The sequence below is a fragment of the Meriones unguiculatus genome, chromosome 6 (assembly GCF_030254825.1).
Source record: "Meriones unguiculatus strain TT.TT164.6M chromosome 6, Bangor_MerUng_6.1, whole genome shotgun sequence".
NCBI classification, from domain to species: domain Eukaryota; kingdom Metazoa; phylum Chordata; class Mammalia; order Rodentia; family Muridae; genus Meriones; species Meriones unguiculatus.
The window spans coordinates 45,169,511-45,193,694 of record NC_083354.1 but is presented as its reverse complement, the minus strand read 5'-3'; the positions used below and the strand labels follow the sequence as shown (position 1 = coordinate 45,193,694).

The following is a 24,184-nucleotide window of genomic DNA, read 5'->3' as shown; positions in this document are numbered from 1 at the left end:
GCTGTAAAGGGGGCGGTAGCCCCCCGTGTCACAGCTCCAGAGACAGCAGCAAGGAAGTTACAAATGCACAAATCCCACGCTGAGGGATGCCTTCCGCTGTGCTGTCTTCCCGACTCCCAGCCCCAAATGCACAGAAGCTGAGTTCCCTGTGGCCACTGGCGGCTGCAGCTGAGAGGTGACTTCCCAGCGGGATAGATCACATTGCCGACCTCACACCTAGCCAAGCCTACTCCTCTACGATATCCAAGAGGCCTTTGCGGCTATTTATAGTTGTGGATTAAATAACCTGTAAAGACAACTGAAATTTTTACTACGTTACAATCACGTAGAGGTTGTTCTTTAAAAACAAATCAGGGCTAGGCAGATGGCTCGGCAATTAAGAACACTTGTTGCTCTTACAGAGGACCCAGGTTCGGTTCCCAGCACCCCCCAAGCTGGCTCAAAACCATTTGTAACTCCAATTCTGACACCGTCTTCTGACCTTTGAGGGCACTGCAGACACAAAGTACACACATATACATGCATACACATTCTTGAGGATCTGATGCCCTTTTCTAGCCTTTGAGGTCGCTGACATGCATGTTATCCAGACATACATACAGGCAAAACAGCCATAAACAAAAATTTTAAAAAAAATAATAAAAGTTTCAACATACCCAAACTTATGGGACACAATGAAAGCAGTGCTAAGAGGAAAATTCATAGCACTAAAAGTGCCTTCAAGAAGAAATTCGAAACATCTCATGCAAGCAACTTAATGGCTCACTTAAAAGCCCTAGAAAAAAAAAAAAAAAAAAAAGAAACAGACACACCAAAGAGGAGTAGATGGCTGGAAATAATCAAACTCAGGGCTAAAATCAATAAATTAGAAACAAATAAAACAGTTCAAAGAATCAATGAATCCAAGAGCTGGTTCTTTGAGAAAATCAACAAGCTAGACAAACCCTTAGCCAAACTAACTAAAAGGCAGAGAGAAACTATCCAAATCAACAAAATCAGAAACGATAAGGGGGACAAAACCACAGACACTGAAAAAAATCCAAACAATAATTAGGTCTTACTTCCAAAGTCTATATGCCCAAAATTTGAAAATCTAAATGAAATGGGCAATTTTCTTAACCAATTCTACATGCCAAAGCTGAATCAAGACCAGGTAAAGCAATTAAATAGTCCTATATCCCCTAAGGAAATAGAAGCGGTCATCAAAAGTTTACCATGCAAAAAAAGCCCAGGGCCAGATGGTTTCAGCACAGAATTCTACCAGACCTTCAAAGAAGAGCTAACACCAATACTCTTCAAACTATTCCACAAAATAGAAACAGAAGGAACACTACCAAACTCATTCTTATGAAGCCATAGTCACCTTGGTACCTAAACCTCACAAAGACCCAGCAAAGAAAGAGAATTTCAGGCCAATCTCCCTCATGAACATCAATGCAAAAATATTCAACAAAATACTTGCAAACTGAATCCAAGAACACATCAAAGATATAATCCACTACAACCAAGTAGGCTTCATCCCAGGAATGCAGGGGTGGTTCAATATACGGAAATCCATCAATGTGATCCACCACATAAACAAACTGAAGGGGAAAAACCACATGATCATCTCCTTAGATGCTGAAAAGGCATTTGACAAAATCCAACATCCATTCATGCTTAAAGTCTTGGAGAGATCAGGGATACATGGCACATATCTGAACATAGTAAAGACGATATACAGCAAGCCTATAGCCAATATCAAACTCAATGGAGAGAAACTTACATCATTCCCACTGAAATCAGGGACAAGGCAAGGCTGCCCACTCTCTCCATATCTCTTCAACATTGTTCTTAAAGTCCTTGCTAGAGCAATAAGACAATTGAAGGAGATCAAGGGGATACAAATTGGAAAGGAAGAAGTCAAAGTATCACTGTTTGCAGATGATATAATAGTATACCTGAGTGACCCCAAAAATTCTACCAGGGAACTCCTAAAACTGATTAACACCTTCAGCAAAGTGGCTGGATACAAAATTAACTCAAAAAAATCAGTAGCCCTCCTGTATATAAAAGACAAAAAGATCGTCCTGAGTGAGCTATCCCAGAAGCAGAAAGATGCACATGGTATATACTCACTCGTATAGACATATAATATAGGATAAACCTACTAAAATCCATACACCTAAAGAAACTAATCAAGAGGAAGGACTCTTGCTAAAATGCTCAATTCCTATCCAGAAAGGCAAAGAGGATGGACATCAGAAGAAGGAGAAAAGAGGGAACAAGTCAGGAGCCTGACACAGAGGACCTCTGAAAGGCTCTGCCCTGCAGACTATCAATGCAGAAGCTGAGACTTATGGGCAACCTCTGGGCAGAGTGCAGGGAATCTTATGAAAGAAGTGGGAAACAGTAAGATCTGGAGAGGACAGAAACTCCACAAGGAGAGCAACAGAACCAAAAAATCTGAGCACAGGTGTTTTTCCTGAGACTCATACTCCAACCAAGGACTATGCATGGAGATAACCTAAGACCCCTACACAGATGTAGCCCATGGCAGTTCAGTATCCCAGTGGGGTCCATTGTAATAGGAACAGGGACTGTCTCTGACATGAACTGATTGGCCTGCTCTTTAATTACCACCCCTGAGGGGGAAGCATCATTACCAGGCCACAGAAGAAGACAATGCAGCCACTCTTGATGAGACCTAATTGACTAGGATCAGAAGGAAGGAAAGTAGACCTCCTCCATCAGTGGACTTGGGGAGGGGCATGCGTGCAGAGGGTGGAGGAAGGGAGGGATTGGGACAGGAAGAGGGAGGGAACCACAGGAGGGATACAAAGTGAATAAAGTGTAATTAATAAAGAATTTAAATAATAATAACAATAAAAGTTTTAAAAACCCGCTCTATAATCCCAGCACTCAGAGAGGCAGAGGCAGGTGGATCACTGTGAGTTCCAGGCCAGCCTGGTCTACAAAGTCTACAAAGCAAGTCCAGGACAGCCAAGGCTACACAGAGAAACCCTGTTTCCAAAAAAAAAAAAAAAAAAACACTCTATACACCCACATAAATGTACACACACAAACACACACACACACACATACACACACACCACACACTGACTCCTTTAGTAGCTTAACAACGTTAAAACCATCAATAGTGAATTGTTCATTTTCCTTACTTCCTGCTGGATGAAGGACATTGTCCAGAGGACTTGCAAATACAGGAGACGAAGCTCCAGGGATGAAGGGAGCATAAACCCTGGATGGTAGTGAGGGACAGGGAAGCCTACAGGATACAGCCCAGCATGTCCTCTTATGTTCTACACCCTGTCCTGTCACTGAGGAAGGCTGACTCATCACAAGCTTCCAGGGAGAAGCAGCAATTGATGTCTCTTCTCACCACACATTGTTCTAAGTGGATTAGGCTAGCCCCTAACACAACCTTGGGACATGGAGGCACAGGAAGCTGCCATCAAGCCAAACAACAGCAAGACACTCACTGGCTTTTCCACAGCTCTGGCAGATTTCACGGACCATTCTCTTCTTCACATCCACATTCTTTAGTTTATTAAAGTCTTGGAAAGTAATTATTCTTTCCGAATTTCCTGTGACAGGAAGAAGTTGTTCCTTATAAATATCTCCGATGCCCAAAGCCAGCACACAAATGCCAAGGTCTTTCAGGACTTTCACTGCGTCTGTCACATCGTAGCGGGGAGAAGCAGATGTGATGACCACCAAAGTCTGAGGAACACCAGCGTTTCTTCTCCCACCGACAGACGGATCAAACATGTGTTTCACGTGCAATAGAGCAAAGTCAATTCGTGGAAACCCTTTGCTCTTGGCCATAGTTTGGATCTGAGATTTCCACTGAGTCTTGTTCAGAGAGCTTTCCAACCCGATAATTTCCTGATACAGGCTCCCGTATTGAGCCATCCCTACTTTCATTCTTTGAGACTGAATGTCAAAATTATCAATTAAGTCTGACAAGAAAGTTGTCATGGTAACAAACTCCGAATCAGACACCATGTCAGAGCCATCACAAAGGAAAATCACGTCAGCTTCCTGAAGGTTACAGGCTGGAACAGGAAGAGGGGAGAAAAAGAATAAATTATTTTCCTCGTGCATCATTCTAAATTGTTCCTTTACTGGGATACTTAAATTGCTTTGCTAAATACTTAAATTGTTTCGCGTTAGCAGCAAATTGAGATAAATTAACAGAAGAGAGACTCACTGATTGAACCTCAAAGAGAAGGAAAAAATAGCAGGAAAGAGTAGGATAATAGACGTTTTTCAAAGTGTAATTATATTTGCATGAGTTATTGGAAAAGATACTGCAGGCTATTCAGAAAGGAAGTAGGTGATTTGAATAGATTGAATATTCTCAGGAGATGTTTTATAAGCATAGAAGTCTCTGCAATGTCTGCAGAACAGTCTGGGTAGCAATCCCATTGTGTCCTGTTGAAGCTCCTGTTGTTACTAATGCTGCCAGTTTATATCTGTATTGAACCGTATCATTTCCAAAACACTTTGGGCATGCAATAACTGAGTAAATAGTCCCAGCCAGCCTATGACACATTATTGTAATTGTGCATGTGTAGAAATGGAATTCAGAGTTGGGTAAATTTGTAAGAATTCATAATTACTGTGAAGGAAAAAAAAAACGTATCTGAACTTCTAGAAACTTAAACTCTTTTTTCTACTTCAGTTTTTCATGTCATATCCTCAGTATTAAAAGTGAACAGGACAGGTGTGTGGTGTTCATAAATAGAGCACAGGATCATCTTACTGAAGCTCAACGTGACATATCCTAAAGCCCAAGGAATAACTTTCTCTCGGCTCCAGCCAGACGCCCCGGCTCGGTAGAAGAAGCAGCAGGGTAATCACAAATGGCCGCCACCAGTTGCCCAGTGTCACGCAATTCCTTTGTAAAGCACAGAGGTGGCCACAGAGCTGAGCTGTCCAGACAGACCTTTTGGGAGGAAAGAGCTTCCTGCAGATAGTGGGGCCGTCAGCTGTCAGCTCCTTCGGGGCTGCCTTCTTGCACAGATGCCTTGCCAATGGCATGCCTTTCCCAGGGCGGCCCACACTCCCTTCTCACCCTATCCTTGCCGTCTAAGTCTGACACTGGCCAGCTGCCCTGGGAAGTGCTTGCTTCAGAGCTACTAGCTCTACCCCTTCACTGAAGATGCACCACTGGCTGGTTTCTGCCTCCCTGCCCTCCTCCTCATTTCACAAGCGTGGCTCCTTAAAACGCCACCGAGCCCATACTCCATCTCAGCATTCACTTCCAAAAGGTAACATGGGAGATGAGGATAAAGTAGCGTCCATATTCCTAAGACCAGGCTTCCTGACAGACTAGCTTTGGCTGGAACCCAAGAGTGAAGGAGAGGCCAAGGAACTCACTGTCTTTTGACTGATACAGATGAGAAAACAGCAAGATACACACTAAGTGTTAACGCCAAGAGAAAGAGAAAGCGCCGGAGTTTGGGAGCACGGGGAAAGCAAAAGCTTAAACTTGTTAGGTATTTTAGATGCAGGGAAGTAATGGGCTGGGTATTTGTAGTGGGTAGAACGATGGGCACAAAGATGTGGAGAAATTTCAGAATAAGGAGGACGTGAAAAGGGCAGGGGGAACAGAAGAGACGGGAGAAGGTCATGAGGGTCGGATAGAGTTAGAATGCTTCCAAAACACTGCGGACAGCGGTGTGACACAGTCCAGCATGTGTAAGACACGTCATACAGAGCTGAGAGTGACCTGCATGGCAATAGGCAGATGGGGGTGACACAGACCCCCGGGCACACACATGGATATGTACACGTGTATACGTCACACCCCCAAAAGCTCAGACACCAAGACGGAACAGGGGATGGAAGAGACTGTGAGAGCCAGGGGAGGAAGAGGACCAGGTGAAACAGTGTCTTAAGGACGTGGTAGGACAGTAGCTGTGACTGCGTGAGTCTTGCGTGAGATCAGTCAGCCAACCTTCTCCCGTGGAGGTGGGAGGGGACTCCGAGTCTCCACCCCTCGCTGAGGAGCTATGTGCAGTGGATAGCTCTGGGGGAGGTAGCGTCAGTTTTCTTTAAGGATGTAGCTCCAGTAGCTAGCCATAAGAATATGGGCAACCCAAGCTGGAAAAGAAAACCCGAAGCTGGGGGAATGGAGATGTGAGGGGTGGGTCTGGTAGGCGTTAGAAGAGGGAGTGGGTGTGAATATGACCGAAGTGATCATAACGCGATCCCCAGAGAACAAAACGACAAGCAGGTATCATTGCGGCTTACTCTCTTGTGAATTATTGCACAGAGTCTCTTGCAGGGACTGGTAAATATCTCCCAGTTTGTCGAAATTGTCTACGTGGACAGTATTTTCTCTCTTCCCTGCCATGGTGTCCAGTTCATCTTGGTTGGCGGCTCCCACGCCGACCGCAAAGATGGTGATGCCTTTGTCCCTCAGTTCCCGTGCTGTGTCGTTGAGCTTATTGCGGTCGTGGGACACGCCGTCTGTGATGACAATCATCAGCTGCCTCACGTTTTGCTTCAGGCGGCTGCCATGCTCTTCCGTGAATAGGATGTTGGAGTGCTGGAGAGCCTTGGCGGTGTAGGTCTCCCCTCCAGTGTCCCGGGGCCGCCTCAGGTGATCGATGATGGCCGATCTGCTTGAGTGTGTGTTAAGGTAGAAAAGGATCTCAGGGTTGTTGGAGTATTTGAGAGCTCCAAACTGAACTCGGTCCCTGCCAATGTCTGCCTTCTTCACCAGGTGGATAGTGAGGTTAATCATGCTTTCTTGCTGTTGGGGATTTATGCTGCCTGAATGATCCAGCACGAACACAATGTCTAAGAGTTCGATCCTCTTGCAATCTGGAAAACAAACAAACAAGCAACAGGCATTCACAAACTCCGCCATGCGTCCTATATGCACTGAGGGAAAGTGTTCAACTCTCTCAAACGCCCTGGGCGTTTGAGGTGTGTGACGCCCCTCCCCCATCGCCCAGGACTCACGTGGTTATCCTCTCACACGTGCACAGGTGTGTGTGTGTGCGTGTGGAGGCCAAAACTCAAGCTCATTCCACGGAACACCATCTACCTCAGTTCTGAAGTAAAATCCCTCACTGGCCTAGAAGTCACCAAGTAGGCTAGGCTGGCTGGCCTACAAGCCCCAAGGCCCTGTGCGTTGCCACCTCCTCAGCACTGAGATTAACACGCTTGAGATGTCAAAAATCTGGCTTCTTTGGTTGGGTGCTGGGGATCAAACTCTGATCTTTACAGTTTGGGGGCAGGCACTTGGCCAACTGAACGCTCTCCCCAGCTCCTGTGTCGTTTGGTTCTTCAGGTAGTTGTTGTCATTTTACAGAGGAAGAAACCAAAGCTCAGTCAAGGACAAGTTGCCAGAGCAGAATTCTAAGGGCACATGTACCCTTACCTAAGGGGCATCACAGCTGGCTGTTATGCCACACCATTCTGTCCTGCCGTGTCTCAGACCCAAGGGTGCCCTTGCTAATCAGCTTTCAGCAGAAAAGCAATGTCAGAAGCCAATTCAAGGCCAACATAACGGGAGACATGCTAGGATTTGCAAAGGCTGCCTGCTGTCTCGAGTTCAGGAGCTCATTGTGTAGGAGTGGGATTGTATCCCACCCTCTCTGGCTCCAGCTGTCTTCTGTGCCCCAGTACACAATCCTTTTCCCTGCTTATGTGTGCTCCGTCCTGGCCTTCAGAATTCAAACTCAGTAAAGAAATGGGCATAAATCGAAGAGAATGAAAGCGTTCATCTCTGCTCCCCTACTCCCAAGCCCTCTTCCATTCTCAAAGCCAACAGACCATTCCCTGGTGGTCTTCAAAGTCTAGACTCTCCTGGTGTTGTTTTGTTTGTTATTTTCCTTTCATCGATAACCTAGGCATTTCCACTCCAAAGTTCCCTTTCTTTTTCACTTCCCACCAACCTGCTCTTGAATGTCCCTCCATTCTTTATTTCAGCCAGTGAGGTTCTCAAATTTTCAAGTCCCAGACACAGTGGATGAGCCAAGCTAACCCTGTGAAAGCCTGGGGCTACGGCTTCATTGGGACTTGGTGACTGGGCATGACTTGAAAACCATTTATGGCTTGGTTACTATATGAAGCAGCTGAAATTTCACGTTATGCTCTAGACATGGCTCTGCCAACATTATTTATCAAAATGAAGGAGTCTAAGGATGAAGGTCTGGCCCTTTAGTATACCTCTCAACATTACCAAGATCACGGGCATCATTGCTAACATGTAGAAAAAGGAAAGCCCTGAGATAGCACCAAAAACTCAGTTTGCGATGAGGTGTTTCATTTGTTAACATTCCAAGCATTCTGAGCACGTGATATCGAAGCATGAAACCCAGTGAATGTTTCTACGTGGCTACGAGAATGCATTACAAACTTCTGATGTTTTCGTTTGCTCTCTTAGCTGTTACCAAAACAGATAACAGCATTTGACAGTTTTTAGAATGTATGTCTTCAGTCCTTGCACAAACTGATAGCAAGTTCTAGCTCAAGAGAAGTTAAATCTGATGGGATCTGGACTAAGACTCAGCTCAGTAGTACAGGGCCTGCCTCGCATCTGTGAGGCACTGGGCTCAGATCCCAGCACTGGGAAAAAAAAAAAAAAAAAAGCAAACCACAGATATTGGCTCAAACAGAAGATTGCTCAATACTTTTTTAAAAAGCATTATGATTTATGACATAAATGTGGTAACCTCAAATAATCAAGGAGAAAGTCACATAATAAAATTTCACAAGTGATAGTACACCAACAGACAAATGCCTGGTTGCCAGAAGTTAAGAAGAATACAAATCAGTAAAAATGCACACTGCATATTTAAAATATGAGTCTTGCTTTCAGAAGATCGGGGCTGTTTAAGTTACCATTTAACTTAAGAAGATGCATTTATGCTTCCAATTACTTCTTGCCCTAGATGATTTTATAGATACATGGAATCATCTATATATATGTGACAAAAAAAAAAAAGTAGGAGCAAAAATATCTAGGGAAACAAAGGGGATTAATGTGAGGAGGAGGGACCAAGAAAGGAAGAGTTGGGAGGGTGTATGGGAGAATATGCTCAACAAAACAGCCACACATAGAAAAAGTCTAGATAAGACCCAAATCCTAAAACCCTAAGTCTAGGAAGTGGCTGAGACCAGACTGCAGCCTCTTCGTGCATGTTAAGTCAACAGCTCATATCCTAGAGTCTTGAAGGGAGGGGGGGGGGGAGGAAGCACTTACCATGTAGAGCACACACTCGGAAGATGAGTTTACTCTCTATGGCCTTCAGATGATCAAAGTTCTCAACGTGGAAAACCAGGCTGCTGTCCCCACTGATCTCCTCCAGCTCAGCCCTATTGGCCCCATACACACCCACGGAGAAGATGGTCACACCTTTGTTCCTGAGAGCCCTGGCAGGAGCCCCCACTTCATCCTGGGCTTTTCCGTCGGTGAGGAGGATGAGAAACTTTTTGACCTGGGGGCGGCCCCCCTTGGCAGGGTCAAAGTATTGGTTCACAAAGGTTAGCGCGCTTCCGGTAAGAGTGTTTCTGTTGATGGGAGCCATCCCGTCTATCTGGGCATAAATTTCTTCACGTGTGGAGTATCTGTTAAGCTGGAATTCTTCCTTATTGTAATCACTGAACTGAACAAGACCAACTTGGGTTCTGTGGGCACCAATTTGCATCTTCCCTACCAGACTTTTCATGAACATTTTCATTTTCTCAAAATTTGTAGGCCCTATGCTTCCAGAACTGTCCACCAAAAACATGATGTCCACCTTCATGTCTTCACACCCTGTGTGGTGGGAAAAGAGCAGAAAAATGGTGTGATTATCAGCCATGAGGAAGCAGTAAGCAATACAAAGGCACTTATGATGAAAACGTGTAAAATCAACAAAAGGAATTGCTGTAATGTTTGAAACTTTTAATCGTGACTTTGGTAGAAAAAGCCTGACAAGAACCCTGCATCAGAAATTCACTGAGGACAATCCAAGAAATCTCAAAAGGAAAATGTCACTTCCAACTGCCAGTCCTTTATCCATACAATCACTCATTCACCATTTATTCCTCATTCGTTTATCATTTACCTATTCATCATTCACCCATTCATCGCTCATTCATTCATAACTCTTTAAGTGCATAGAAAGACCAAGCTTCACCTTAAGCATTAAAGATGTAACAGCGATTTTTAAAATTAACCTGACCCAAAGTAATCAATTCTTGACATTTATGGGACTAATACTGCAGAGTTTAAACACAGCCTTGAAAAACATACTTTAAGTAATCTTAGAGAAACATTGGGTTTTTTTCTTTTGTATAGTTTTAAATTATTTGATAAATAAGTCAACACTAGAAATTGCAGTGAAAAAAGTTGAACATACTACATTCTTTAGTACACACATATATCCATTCACCATAGACTACTCCTTTATACATAAAATTTATAGATAGCCCTTATAGGAATTGGATATGCTTGTACGTGCGTGAGCGTGCATGTGTGTGTGTGTGCATGTATACATACATAGAAGGTCAACTTCTATAAACTATTGAAAATGGGTGTTATTGGGGCTAGAGAGATGGCTCAGCAGTTGAGAGTATTTGTTGCTCTTGCAGAGGACCCAGGTTCAAGTCCCTGTACCCATAACTCCAGTCCCAGGGGTTCTGGCGCCCTCTTCTGACCTCTGCAGGCACTGCACCCACATGGCTCACACATACATAATAGGCAACCAAAACACTGAAACATATAAAATAAAAATCTTTAAAATTAAAAAAATACAAATATGGCTTTGACAAAGCCCCAAAGTAAAGCGAAGTGTTGACGGCACTTCTGTGTGTGACGCTTATAAAGGATTAGATATTTTTTCTATGCGTTTAACATCCACGGGAGTGTCCCCTTACAGGTGATAGGGTCTGCTTCTGGTATGCTGATGTGTGTCCCCAGTCTTGCCTGCTAGTCAAGTTTCATCCAGGCAGAAGAATGCTTGTCCCAGCTTCCTTGCAACCAGACATGACCCCTTGACCAAGTTTGAACCAGTAGGTGAGCAAGAGCACCCCAGCCTCTTCAGGGTCCTACCATCAGGGCAACTGAGTGCAGCAAGCTCCCTTCAGGCCTCCCTTTCCACCGTCGGGAGGTGAGGAGTACAGCTTCAGTTCCGACGGAAAGGGGGAAACACCTGCCCATCCACCAGACCCGAACTGCTCAGCCTGACTAATTACATAAAAGAGAGGCAGGCAGCACCGTTGTGCAGCTGACACACAGAAACACTGCCTCAGTCTGTTAGCACCCGCCTGGAGGCATGTTGCTGTTCTCTGGTCCCCCCAGGCTTAGGCTCCTTGGAATCCTGTGTCCCACTCACCATTCAGGACTCTTTTCCTATTCTATGCTACCTGAACAACAAAAGATGCACCAGCCCCCTCACATCGCTCTAGAACCTTCTCCTCTAACGAAGGATCTCAGGTGCTCCCTAAAGGAGCTTCCTGGAGCCCTTCTCCTTCTCCTGGAGTCAAGCCCAGGAAACACTGGGAACCGTTCTTTCTGATCATCCTGCTTATAGACCCCAACTGTACATGACAACCGTATTACTGTTGGCAACAAGGGAATGAGAAAGACGAATCCCATGATGTGGAATTCTGACCTCGGTATCCCTCATTTGCTTGTTTGCTTTTCTTCCCAGTGGCTCAGAAAAACAAAACAAAACAAACAAACAAAAAACAACAACAACAACAAAAAAAAAACCCTCAGACATATTTTATATCCTTATCCACTCCTCTCCAGTGAAAACCTCAGCCACCTTCTGCAACACCCAGCTTTGTTGGTTGGTTAGTTGATTGGTTGGTTTTTCCTTTTTGCTTTGCAGGACTGAGGCTCAAACCTAGGGCTCATCCATTCTAGACAAGTGTCCCAGCACAGAACTGCAACCCTGTTCACACATGACTTTTATGCATCCCTTTCTGTGACTCATCTTGATTTTCTTACCTTTGTTGGAGCAGATGCTGCGAACAATTTCATTTTTTATGCTCTTCAGAGAATCAAAATTCTGCCCGAAGTTAACCCTTTCCGCTTCCCCAGCAATCTGCTGCAGCTGTGTCTTATTCGCCTCGCCAATCCCCACTGCATGGATGGAGACGTTTTCAGCCCTCAGTCTGTTGGCAGGTTCGAGAACGGGGTCTTCTGACTTCCCGTCAGTCAGGACAACGAGGTAACAGGGGACGCCATCTATCCTCTCTGACTTTCCCGTCTTTATTATTGGCAGGATGAAATTCAGGGCTTTGCCAGTGAATGTACCACCTTTGAGCTGCTTGATGTTAAAAACAGCCTTCTTCAAGTCACTGCCATCCATGTAGAGAGAAATGGGAAATTCCACTTTATTTATATCTGAATATTGCACGACTCCAACTCGGACTTTGTCAGGACCGATGGGGAACATGTCTATCACAGATGACATAAATATCCGGATTTGCTCAAATTGTTTCTTGTTTATGCTGCCTGAGCCATCAATGAGGAAGTAGATATCAGCCTCCTTTGTATCCACACAGCCTAAAAAGGAAACAAACATGGAACCTAGGAAGTGTGTTCTCTGTCAGTCACAGAGCATCTTGAGGGAACTTTGTCTCAGGCTTTGTGAGAGAAGCTGTACAGGAGCTAAAGAACGGGGCCTCGAATCGGGTAGTTGGCAGCACACACCTTTAATCCCAGCACTTGGGAGGCAGCAGATCTCTGGGATCAAGGACAGCCTGGCCTACAGAATAAGTTCTAGCCAGAGCTATGCAGAGAAACCCTACCTCAAAAAAAGGAGGAAGGAAGGAAGGAAGGAAGGAAGGAAGGAAGGAAGGAAGGAAGGAAGGAAGGTGGGAGGAAGGGAGGGAGGGAGGAAGGAAGAAAGGAAGGAAGGAAAGAAGGAAGGAAGGAAGGAAGAAAGGAAGGAGAGGAAAAAAAGAAAGAGAGAGAGAACAACACAGGGCCTCTGTCCATTTTAACCTTTGAAATGTATCACTATCTTGGGAAAACACAGCAAGGCATAGTGGTTTATCTAAGATCACACAGCCAGGACTGGATTTCCCAGGCCTCCAGGCTGTAAATAAAATCATTTTATGGGCTTTGACAATTGCTTCTTTAGAGTCTGTGTCTTAAACGATTCCTTGGAAACAGCGTGGGATCAGTGCCATCTGTTCTGGGTGCTTTCGTTTTGCTTTGCTCTAAGACAGAGTCTCTATGTGGCCTGGGCTGGCCCTGAGCTTGGGCTGATCCTCCTAACTCTGCCTCCCAGGTAAAGGATTAGAGGCATGCACCCCATGTCCCACTGTGACCCCTGCCCTCTCCCCCCACCCCCAATGAGCTGTTCTTCCCAGAGCAATTTAACGTGTTTAAAGCCAAAATCAGGTCAGGCTATGTTCCCACATCTATGAATTAGAATTTTAAATTAAAAATCAGCCTTGACTCCTTAATCCTAGATTGAGCAATTCTTCATACTACTGTGTTTTAATCACACTGAACTTTCTATTCATTCAGTTTGTTTGTTTGTTTTGTTGGTTGGTTGGTTTGGTTTAGTTTTGTTTTTTTTTTTAAGTATAGGTGTATTGTCTGTCTGTATGCATGTGCACCATATGTGTGTGGTGCCTGTAGAGACCAGAAGAGGGCATCAGATTCTCTGGAACTGGAATTAGAGGTGAATCAACAGGTGCCTAAAGCTCCCATGGGAGTGCTGGGAATCAAACCTGGGTCCTCCAGAAGAACAGCCAGTGATTGTAATGGCTGAGCCATCTCTTAAGGCCCAGACTTTGTATTCTTTAAATGTTCCCTAGGGCCTTAGCACTTGTCCTCCTCTCCTGAAATGTTTCTCATTATAGATACACCAAGCCAAAAGTCAGTTTAAAAAAACGGTCTCTACTTCCCCTCTAGCTGACAGCTGACATGTTAGTCATTCTATATCCATTCTCCCTCTCTCTCTTTCAAGAAAAAAATTTCTTTGTGTAGCCCTGGCTGTCCTAAAACCCACTCTGTAGACCCAGATGGCCTTGAACTAGGAGATCTAGCTGCCTCTGCCTCTCCCTCCCAAGTTCTGGGATTAAAGACATGTATCACTGCACCGGGATTTTTCGCTCTATTTCCATTGTGGCATTTTCCAAAATTGATTTCTTCATGAGCATAACCCATTTCCTACCACAGACTACCACCTTCAAGAACACAGAGATTTGCTAAAGCCTTGCTTCTGCCTCGTAGGCCTGGCACATCACAGAAACTCAACAATTATTTTAAACAAAGGCCCTTTCAAAGCCTCTTACTTTTTCACACTGGATATACGGGGTGGGGGAGCATGGTCTTTTGTCTTGTGTAGCTCAGACTAGCTTGGGACTATCTGTGTCACTGAGGATCACCCTGAACGCCTGATCTTCCTGTTCCACTTCCCAAGTGCTGGGATTACAAGTTTTGTCACCATGCCCAGCTAATTTTAACTTTTGCAACAGCTAATAACTTCTCTTTTGTCGTTCACAGGAAATGGGTAGCACATGTTCGAACTGTTAAGTTTCATATGCCAATATCTTGTTAAGCAAATGAGCCAATCTTTTAAACACGAGGCAACTTAGCCATTTTAGAATCCATTTTGTTGGCAGCTTTGGGGCAACTGATGATTCCTGACACCACTGTAGGCTTTGAGTGACTGTTTCTTAAAAAGTAAGTAATACTGGAAATAAGTCCAATCCAGAGAATTAAAACTGTGAAATCAATACACAAATCTTTGAGGCTGAGATCACAGTCATCTGCAAAGCACATGTTGATCTGGGCTTGTAAACCTTGAGAGTGAGCAGAATGAACCAATACGTAGTCTAAGAAAGACCTACAAGTTCACCGGAAGGAGGGAAGCAGCTGTCGGTGAGGATCACAGCCAATCACAACGATTCCCTGCACATCTGCTCTCTCACACACCAGGAATCACTCGTCATTAGTCGCTGTTGCTCTTAACTCACAAACCTAGAGGCCGGCCATTAAAGCTCATCACATAAGTGCAAGGACCTGCCTTTGGTTCTTGGCACCCACACTGAGGAAGGGAGCACATTTCTGTAATCCAGCGCCGGGGAAGTAGAGTCTTGAAGATCTCTAGGCGTTGGTGGCCAGCCAGCCTAACCAAATCTGGGAGCTCCAGGTACAGGGAGAGACCCAACCTCAACAAATAAGATGAAAAACACTTGAAGAAGATGCTGACATTGACCTCTCGTTTCTACATGCAGGTGCACACAAATATGTTCATTTGCAAAAAAAAAAAAAAACAAAAAAAACAAAAAAAAAACCCATTAACTTAAAAATACTTTAAAATTAGGGTGAATTGTTTAGAGGGTAAAAAGAAAATGGTGGCCATGCATGCCTGACACCCTGAATTCAATTTAAAGAACCCATGATGGAAAGCAAGAACTGAGTCTGATGCTGTCCTCTAACCTCGACACGTATGCCACGGCTCACAAACACCTCCTATACATGCAACAAAAATCCATTTTAAATTAAATAGAATCAAAAGTCATCTCATTTACAGCTCATTGGCTGGCCAACTTTTGGACTGTAACCCTTGGATGGCAGCTACGGAACATGCCCACCATTTGGATTACACAGAAGTGAATTGTTTCTTGGCATAAGCCGTACGGTTCCATTAAACAGAGAGATAAATAGAGCTACCGACGTGTAAATTTGGCTTTTAAAACTGAAATGTTTGTTTTCAACTGGGTGCCGCTAGACCTGTCACTCACAAAAACAACTCTCTTATGTGATGCCACGTCCCTGACAGCCTTTTTAATACAGTTTAGTTTTTATCTCATCATGTCTGGGAAGAGAAAATGTTCTGGTGTGAAGACATGAAAGGCCAGCCCCTCTGGACACTGACAATTCTCACTGTTATAGCATCTTGAGTTTGGATAAAGCAAATGTCCCTCTGATTTATTAATGCCCTAGTTAACAAATTAACAGAAAGAGAGACAGAGAGACAGCATTAAACAAGCCAAGCCCAGTGCTATCTGAAGGTGGAACTACACATTATTTTTTTTTCTCCATGTCCATCTACACTATAAAAATGTTTTATGCGTAATGTGCATGGCTTTATTATGACCTACTGAGGTGAGGCTCAACTTGCACATCACAAAGTCAATCCATTGTAGGCATATTGTTCAATGGATTTTGGCATGTTTGTAGCTATGCAACCATCACCCAACTTCAGGGTTTTTGTTTGTTTGTTTGTTTGTTTTTTACATTCTTACAATCCTTAAAATTCCCCTGACTAAATTTTGCTCAATGTCCACTCCTGCCCCAACCCCAGGCAACCATTGCCATTAGCCACGTAATAACAAGAGTCTTCTAGACATACCAGTTTTATCCAGCTCCACGTGTTCTGCGTGAGTAGAGACCTGGGCCCAGATTTCATTGCGGATCTTCTTCAGGAAGGTCTCGCTGTATGATTCCAAGTGTTCGTAGGAGCTGTGTGTGGAAATGCTCTGCCCGGCAGGGTAAGACACTATGTCTTCTAACTGTGTGCTGTTGGCCCCTTGGATGCCCATCGCAAACATGGTTACGCCCTCCAAGCGAAGGTCCATCGCGACATCCCGCACAGCGTCATCGGATGGTCTGTGGGTGACCAGCACAGCAATCTGAGGGACCCCCTGTGCCTTTCTGCTGCCGCTGGACTCTGAGAAACCTTCTTTCTTCATCTGCTCAATGGCCGCCCCGAGGTTAGACCCCCCAGTCCGGAGGGAGAGCTTCTGGATTTGCTGCTGGAATTCTGACTGGTTGGTGCTTGACATCAGAGAAGAAATAGTCTGAGCCCTGTCACTGTAGCTCATCAGTCCAAGTCGCATGCAATTGTCCTTCACATCCACAGAGCTGGTGACATTCTCCAGGAAGTTCTGCAGGTTCCTCAGATTTTGTGTGGTCCCGACTGACTCATCCACCAAGAATATAATGTCGGCAAGGGAGTCTTTCTGACAGGATATGGGAAGGGGAACTGTGGAGACAGAAAAGTCGTGAGGTTAGCAGATACCACTCGGCTGGAGTAAGGGGGACTTCAAGGACTGCAGTCACTCACGCAAAGGGAGTTACCACGGACCCAGTCAGAACTGCTTTCTCTCAGCAAGCAAAACATCAAAATTCTGAATCAGCCCGGCAAGGCTGTCGAATTCAGAGGCCCCGTGTGTACGCTTTCCTCCATCCTTAGCAATGTTCCTGCCACATGCTTCCAGTCAGCACTGCCACAGTCATCTCTGTGACTGGCCACCACTACCATAGATGTCACCATTGTACAATAGACACTTCACACTGCCAGTGTGACCATAGTCACTAGCGCAGTCATCACATGACCAGCGCATGAAACCTACCTTCGACACCAGTATTCCCACCACCATCAGTAGGACTACCTCCACCATGGTGGCCACACACCTGCCTTTCACCAGCAAGGGGGCCATCGTGGCTGCCACAACCTTCATCGCCATTTCCCTTATACGCTGACATGCAGGGATGCATTGGCGGGCATATTTCTGACCTCAACAAGCTCACGTTCCGTGACCAAATTCTGTTCTTTCAAGCGGTGACAATTGCTACCAAAGAAAGCAAAGCAGATGGCTTGACTGGTTCTCCTGGTGGCATGGTTGGGGGAGAGAAATCCATGTGAGCTGTGAGGTCCGGGCAGGCCCCTCTGAAAGGATCACATTTGGATGGCATGTGAATGTAGGAGGTTTGGAAGAAAGAAAAATTCTAGGAGAGGGGAGAGCGAAAGATGGAGACAAGCAAGGTGTGTGACTAGAGCCAGTGGATGAAGGGGAACAATGGTGATGAGGCAAGAGGAGAGCAGGCCCAGACCACCTGGGAGTCACATGACCTGTTTTACATTTCTTAAGCAGCACTCCAGGTGCTGAAGAGAATTGTGAATTCAAGGTTGCAACACGCAACTGCTTGGGTCCAGGAATGAGACAGGACAATAGCAGTAAGGCAGAGCAGCAATATCAGTTCTCATACATGACTAGAGACAGCAGAAAACCCAATGATTGGATACAAAAGAAGAAATATGGGAGACTCCTGGGCTTAGGGTTTGCACAACTGAATGGATGGTGGCAATGTGTCCTTCTGAGACAGAGGGAAGAATGAGTTAGAGGTAGGATCCAAGAGTTTAATCTCAGATACGCTACTTTTCACACAGCAGTGAGCATCCAAGAGGAGATATCAATGAGCAGTTGTTTGCAAGAATCTGGAGTCTACGGTAGAATACACCACATTCACAGTAAACATACTCCAAACACGGGCGGACGAACCACATCTGTGCAAAGCGGAGACGTCAGACAAGCTTAATCTTGTCAAGAGCTGCACATTCGCTTCTCTGACCCCAGAAGACAGAAAACCTCTTACTTATCTCTGTCCCTCTAATGCTGGGCACCTGGTATGAGAACTAGAATATTTGTAGAGAATGAATTAAACCCAATTCTCATAAACTTCACTCGGAATCCCACAGCGCTGGCAAAGCCAAACTCCCAAGGTGACCTCCTCAAGCCAGCATTTATTTGCCAACAGCTGTTACCAGCAATAGCAGTAAACAATAGTCACGCAAATCGCTTTGCCCTTGTTAGCAGATAAACACTCTTTTCCTCACTTTACAAGGAAGGGAACTGAAGCCCATGGGTTAAGAAAACTACCCAATGTGAGAGAGCTGGCAGGCTGACCAACTCAGATACCACACAAACACAGATCCACGGCTGTGGGTGGACCCACCCAACATCTACTTCACCTATTAACTGCTGGAGCGTGTGAAAGGGCCTGAGTCAAAGCTGCAGCTTCCACGATGAAATGTTTTCTATGCTTTGTTTTGTTTAATTTGTTGGGTTGGTTTTGGTCTTGTTTTCTTTGTGGCAGGAGGTTTCAAGGACAAAGGGCAAAGAGCAAAGGGATGGGAAAATGCCTAAGATTAGGGTGCGTGATGTGAGGCTCACAGAGAGTCAACAAAAAGTTGAAGAAGGAGGAGGATAAAGAGGAGGACGAGGACGAGGAGGAAAAGGAAGACAAAGAGGATGAGGAGGAGAAGAAAACTACCCACAGTCCTAAGCACCCAGCCATAATTTTAAAACACTGACAACATAGCCTTGCTTTAACTTCCAGAAGGCAGGTACCCTTCCACGAAGGACCTTGTCTTATACTACAAGAGGGAGTAAGGGAAGTGTGATCAGTGCATGGGGCCCCTTAAGACGGTGACAGAGCTCCATCTTTCCAGAGAGACGAGATGAAGAGATGCCTGAAGAGTCAGGGAGCAGGCAGAGAAATCCACAAAGCCGAGGGTTCTCCTGCTGTACTCTGGAGGCACAGCCAGGCTTCAACCCAGAGCAGCATTCTTATTGCACCCCTGCCCAGAGCTGTGTCTCATCACCAGGACTGTGTGTGCAGCCTCCTGTTCCGTTTTCCTTGTTTCCTACTGATGCTTTCTAGGTCCAGCTCCCCAGCGGCAACTGGACTCAAGAGTATTCTGCTTTGAGGTCATCACAGAAGACTGACCTAAGACACGAGAGCAGCATCCTTCCGGAAGGAGGCGCGAGCTCGTGAGGCATTAGCATTCCTCCTTTGGGCCAAGGGAGTCAAGAATCAAAGTAAATGGCGAGACGGTTGGTGTGTTTCTATGTGAAATGCCAGGACCTCCCGGGAGCCGAAGGGAAGGCAGTCCAGGCACCAGCTGGGTGGGAGCTGGAAGGTAACAGAGATGGCCTCTGGATGGACATCAGAACTTGCCTAAGGACATGCTGCAGTGGCCGGGGTCATGACCCCTCACACTGAGGACACGCTTCCATAGCTGGGCTAAGTGCTGATCCCGAGTAGCTCTGAATGCAATAGACTTCAGCACGGATGAAGGGGTCTTAGAGAAAAGAGCAGCCCCACAGGGCCTATGTGGGGAGTCCTCGGAAGAAAGTAAATGGGAAAATTTCACATGGAGAGGTAACAGCTGAGGTCTTACATTGGCGACGCTGAGCCAATTCAATGTGAGCTGCTCCCAACTGCTCTCGTTTTTATCTGCAGCCCTTAATAAATATTATCAGCATCTCTTCAGCTTAAAGATAACCTCTGCTGGGAGGGACATTGTTAGTTAATGGCAGCATTTCAGAGTCTCCCTAAAAGCGTCACTAAATGCATCGCAAAAATATATCCTAATGTTAAATATAGAAAAACGGGAATTATTTAGTCATAAATGTGAAAGCTATCACCCTAGCGGGGCTGGAACAAGTGCCTGCCGCGTGGAGGAGGCACGGGTACTCATCAGAGACGGGCTCAAAAGAAATGGTTCGGGAAGGGCTGTGCCAACACACGCCCAAGCAGCCCACCACAGCACAACCCAAGCAGCCTGCCACACTGCTGACCAGACAAGCCACCCCTAAGCTACCTAAGACACAAGCATGAACATGTCCTGACAAGCCTCTCATTCCACAGTCCTCACTCCCACTGGGAGTTGCGATACGGTAATTGACCAGCGCTTATTAAAATACGGCCCATCACCCTCACATCACCAAGGACACGAAGGAAAAGGAACCGTCGATGGGCTTCCGAAGCCTGTGACAGTCAGGCTTTCATTGATTCATAGTGAGAAAGAGAACACCAGCTCACTGTCCAGGCTCAAAGAATATGGAGGTAAACACAAGCCTGCCAGTTCTGCTCTTAGGGCACTCCCTATTCACGGTACAGGACGGGGACGAACAGGGACGGAAAATTCTGGGTAATATGGCTGTCGTAAGATGAACCCAAGGAATGCTGGGACCCAAAATGAAGGCTTCCCAAAAGAATGCAGGGTTGTGATTTAAATGCTGGGGTGCTTCGGCAGCAAGGAGGCAAAGGAAGGCAGTAAGACTGGAGGCAGAGAAACAGCAGAGGCAGAGGCAAAGCAAAGGCTGGCCTGTGGAAATCCCCAACAGCTCAACACAGCTAGAGTACTGAGACAACACAAGTGAAGGCTGCCGTGGGTGAGGGTGGACAGATACGGTGCCCGTGGGGACTGGGCTTCTCTGGGCTTCGTACCTGTCTCATCAGCATTGGCTGCAGATGTGGTTGGGGCTACAGCTCTGATTGGGGCCACAGGTGTGAATGGGGCAACAGGTGTGATTGGGGCCACAATTGTTCCTTCCCTGTACTTAGTTACATCCTTGATGATCTGTGTCATGTTTGGGGCAAACACACTGAGGTCTCTGGCAGTCCTGAGGTTGAAATGCAACTGGGATGTGGCCATGGCCTTCAGGTTTTTCTCAGAAGCCTTCTGCACCCCCACAGAGATGATTTTCACCCCATCCTCTCGCAGGACCTTCGAAGCCTCTTGCACATCGTCCTCAGACTCGGCTGAAGCCAGCACCACCAGGATTGGAGGGAACTGTTTCTTGTCTCTTCCATTTGTGGGAGCAGAGAAATAGGTCCTGTGAGCCTCCTGCAGGGCGTTCCCTATCTTCAGGGACCCACCGATGAACCCAAAGTTCTTCTTCAGGTGGTTCAGCATGGGGTTCCTGCTCTTGAAGGTGCTGAGCTGGAACTCAGTGTGGAGGGAATCGCTGTACTGGGCCAGCGCCACCCGGTACTTGTTGGCCTCTATGGGTAGGCTGTTGAGCATCTTGCTGAGAAAAGTTCTCACAAACGGGAAGGACTTACTCCCCAGGGAGTCAGAGCTGTCCACCAGGAACACCACATCTGCATACTCAGGGCCTGGTCCTGCACAGCAAGGAAACAGCCAGCAAACACACAGTTTTATTTCCAGCATCACAGTTTGCACCTCAGCATTCACTCGAGACTGTGTCCTTGTGTTAAAGCTTTACCATAATTCCAAAGAGCATTTTTTTTCCTGGCCTTCCAGGCATTCTTTTGCCTGACATGTCAAGGGGATGTTATTAAAGTTAGCCAACAGATTTTTCTTTCTCAAGTCTATTTACAGGTAACTGACTGCTTTTTATTTCTGGAGCCCAAAACTACGATGCTGTACTACGAAAATTAATGACACAGTAGTACTCCAGAAGGTCCCAATGCGGTTCAATGACTAATAACTATTTCTGGAAACAGCATAGAATAAGCGGTTGCCCTGGGCTGGAGCACTTGGGGACAGAGTGGAGAACTGCAGGTTCGAGGAATCTTCCGAGGAATCTTCCGAGGACCACAGAACAGGAGAACCAGACATGGGCGGGCCTGAGACAAAGGGAAGTTACCAGTGTGTCACCAGGGCTCGTCTGAAAGTGGCTGAACCATAAATCACCTCAGCCACCCCACATAGAGGCAAAGGGGCCAGTTTTTTAACTCCCCTGTGGGTCTGCCATTGGCCACAGACCATCCCCAAGAACTGGATAAAGGAAAAAGAAAATTATGGTATGGCTTCTTTGGTAAAGCAGCTCCGGGAAAGACAGAGGCTACAGCGAAACTGCCTCTTTTGGTGTCCAGGGCTCAAAAAGCTTGGGATCTTGAACCATTACATTAGGGATGTTCAGACTGGAGCTTCTCAGCATCCATATTTCATAATGTAAAAGGAAAGGGGGCAATGGTTTAGCCACAAAAAATAAAACACTTGGTACATTCTCTTGACTGATGATTGATGTGGAGGGCCCAGCTCAACTACTGGCAGTGTCACCTTCGGGGGTCCTGGATGCTTTTTAAAAAGTAGACTGGGCAGGCCATGGGAAAGCCCTAAGCAGTTCTAGACCATGTCCTCTGCATCAGCTCCTGCTGATGTGTTCCTTCCCTGATTTCCCTCAGTGATGTACTGTGCTGTGGAACTGTAAGTTTAAATAAACCCTTTTATCCCCAAGGTAATAGTGGCCAGTGGGGTTTTACCACGGGAATTAAAACCCCAACAAAGACACCTAGAAACTATAGACTAGTAAACAGATGGAGGGAATTAAAGTTTGACTTCTGAAATAGTTCAGTGTGCTGAGTTCTGTGAGCTTGGTGGAGCCCTTCCTCCCAGGAAGGCAAACCCTTGCAGGAAACTGCAGGAAGAAATGCTTGCCATGGCTATCCACTCCCTCCACAGATCCAGCTGGCAGAGGAAGGAACGTTTTAATTTCCACCTTCGGCGTTTGTTCTGGTAATCACGTTTAACCATGGTGGAGATTCCCCTTGGTGACGACGGCACTCAAAGATCACCCTCAGAGGCTCACATCATCAGGGATTTCAAAACTGTTATCCACCCTATAAAAGCTGGGAGGAACTGTGGGTTGTGGCTGGACTTTACAAAGCATTGGCTTGGGTCTAAGCCCATTTTTCTGGCTTTCCTCCAAGTGCTTGCTTGATTGTTCGTCAGAATTTCTGCAACATTTCTAAAGATAAGCCTCAAACTGCTCTGTCTGCAAGTAGGTTTACCATACTACCAGAGATATGAGATGCTGAGGGTTATGCAAATCAATAAATAAATATTTTCTAGCCAGGGCTACATAATTTTTTTTCCCCACAGCTTTTCCCACCTTTCAAAGATGAGGTCTGTTGAATGTTCTCTGGCTACTATTAAGTGTTGAGGACTTTGATCTGTTAGCAAAGAAAGTATTCCTTTCTATTAAAGTTTGATAAAACATAGAAATATTTATTTTCCCCAAATAATAATGAGCAAAAAACCATACTAGTACCTGGGCTCTGATAGGCCAGTGTTTCTGTCCAGAGGATTAGGACAAGCGCAAGTAGCTGGAGATTCATTCCTTTCATGGGGAGGTTCATAACTTTATCCTGAAAAAGAACCACAATATGAATTATAAGCACTATTGAATACCAAGGGCTACTCATAAGAGGGTGTGCTGACAAGAAGAACTTAACAAAAAGCAAGTGAATTTATGCAGCACCCGCCAAGCATGTGGACTGTTTGCTGAAATTGATGTCTAGTGAGCACAGAATGTGGCTGAGTACGGTGGCACATGCCTGTAATCCCGTACTTTACGTGTGTGGGGGGAGGCAGGGGAATACAGTGTTCAAGTTTATTTTCAGCTACAAAATTACTTCAAAGCCAGATTCAGCTGCATGAGACCTCCATTCTATTAAGAACACATGGTTTTTATTGTGGTGTTGATTTGCATTATCTGTGTGAAAACTGGTCATATCTTTCCACATACATATTAAGCATTTACATATCTTCCCTGCGGAAGCATTTGTATCATTTGCTCGCTTTTAAGCATGCTTTTATTCCCGTATAGCAGTAATTGCTCATGTACCTTGATACTAGACCCTTGGCAGATGATAAATGAC

General features: G+C 45.6%; 1 protein-coding gene across 1 annotated transcript in view; it reads right to left on the bottom strand.

Moving 5' to 3' along the window:
• Col6a5 (collagen type VI alpha 5 chain) overlaps positions 1–23,666 on the bottom strand; it is a 90,078-nt gene extending 66,412 nt beyond the window's left edge. The window contains exons 1-7 of the mRNA XM_021639849.2: positions 23,575–23,666; positions 21,002–21,679; positions 16,335–16,967; positions 11,963–12,523; positions 9,227–9,781; positions 6,262–6,837; positions 3,483–4,058 (exon numbers count right to left, since the gene is read on the bottom strand). Coding sequence (XP_021495524.1) covers positions 3,483–4,058; positions 6,262–6,837; positions 9,227–9,781; positions 11,963–12,523; positions 16,335–16,967; positions 21,002–21,679; positions 23,575–23,662 — 3,667 coding nt within the window. The 5' untranslated portion in view covers positions 23,663–23,666. The remainder of the gene's footprint in view (positions 1–3,482; positions 4,059–6,261; positions 6,838–9,226; positions 9,782–11,962; positions 12,524–16,334; positions 16,968–21,001; positions 21,680–23,574) is intronic.
• Positions 23,667–24,184: the final 518 nt, after the last annotated feature.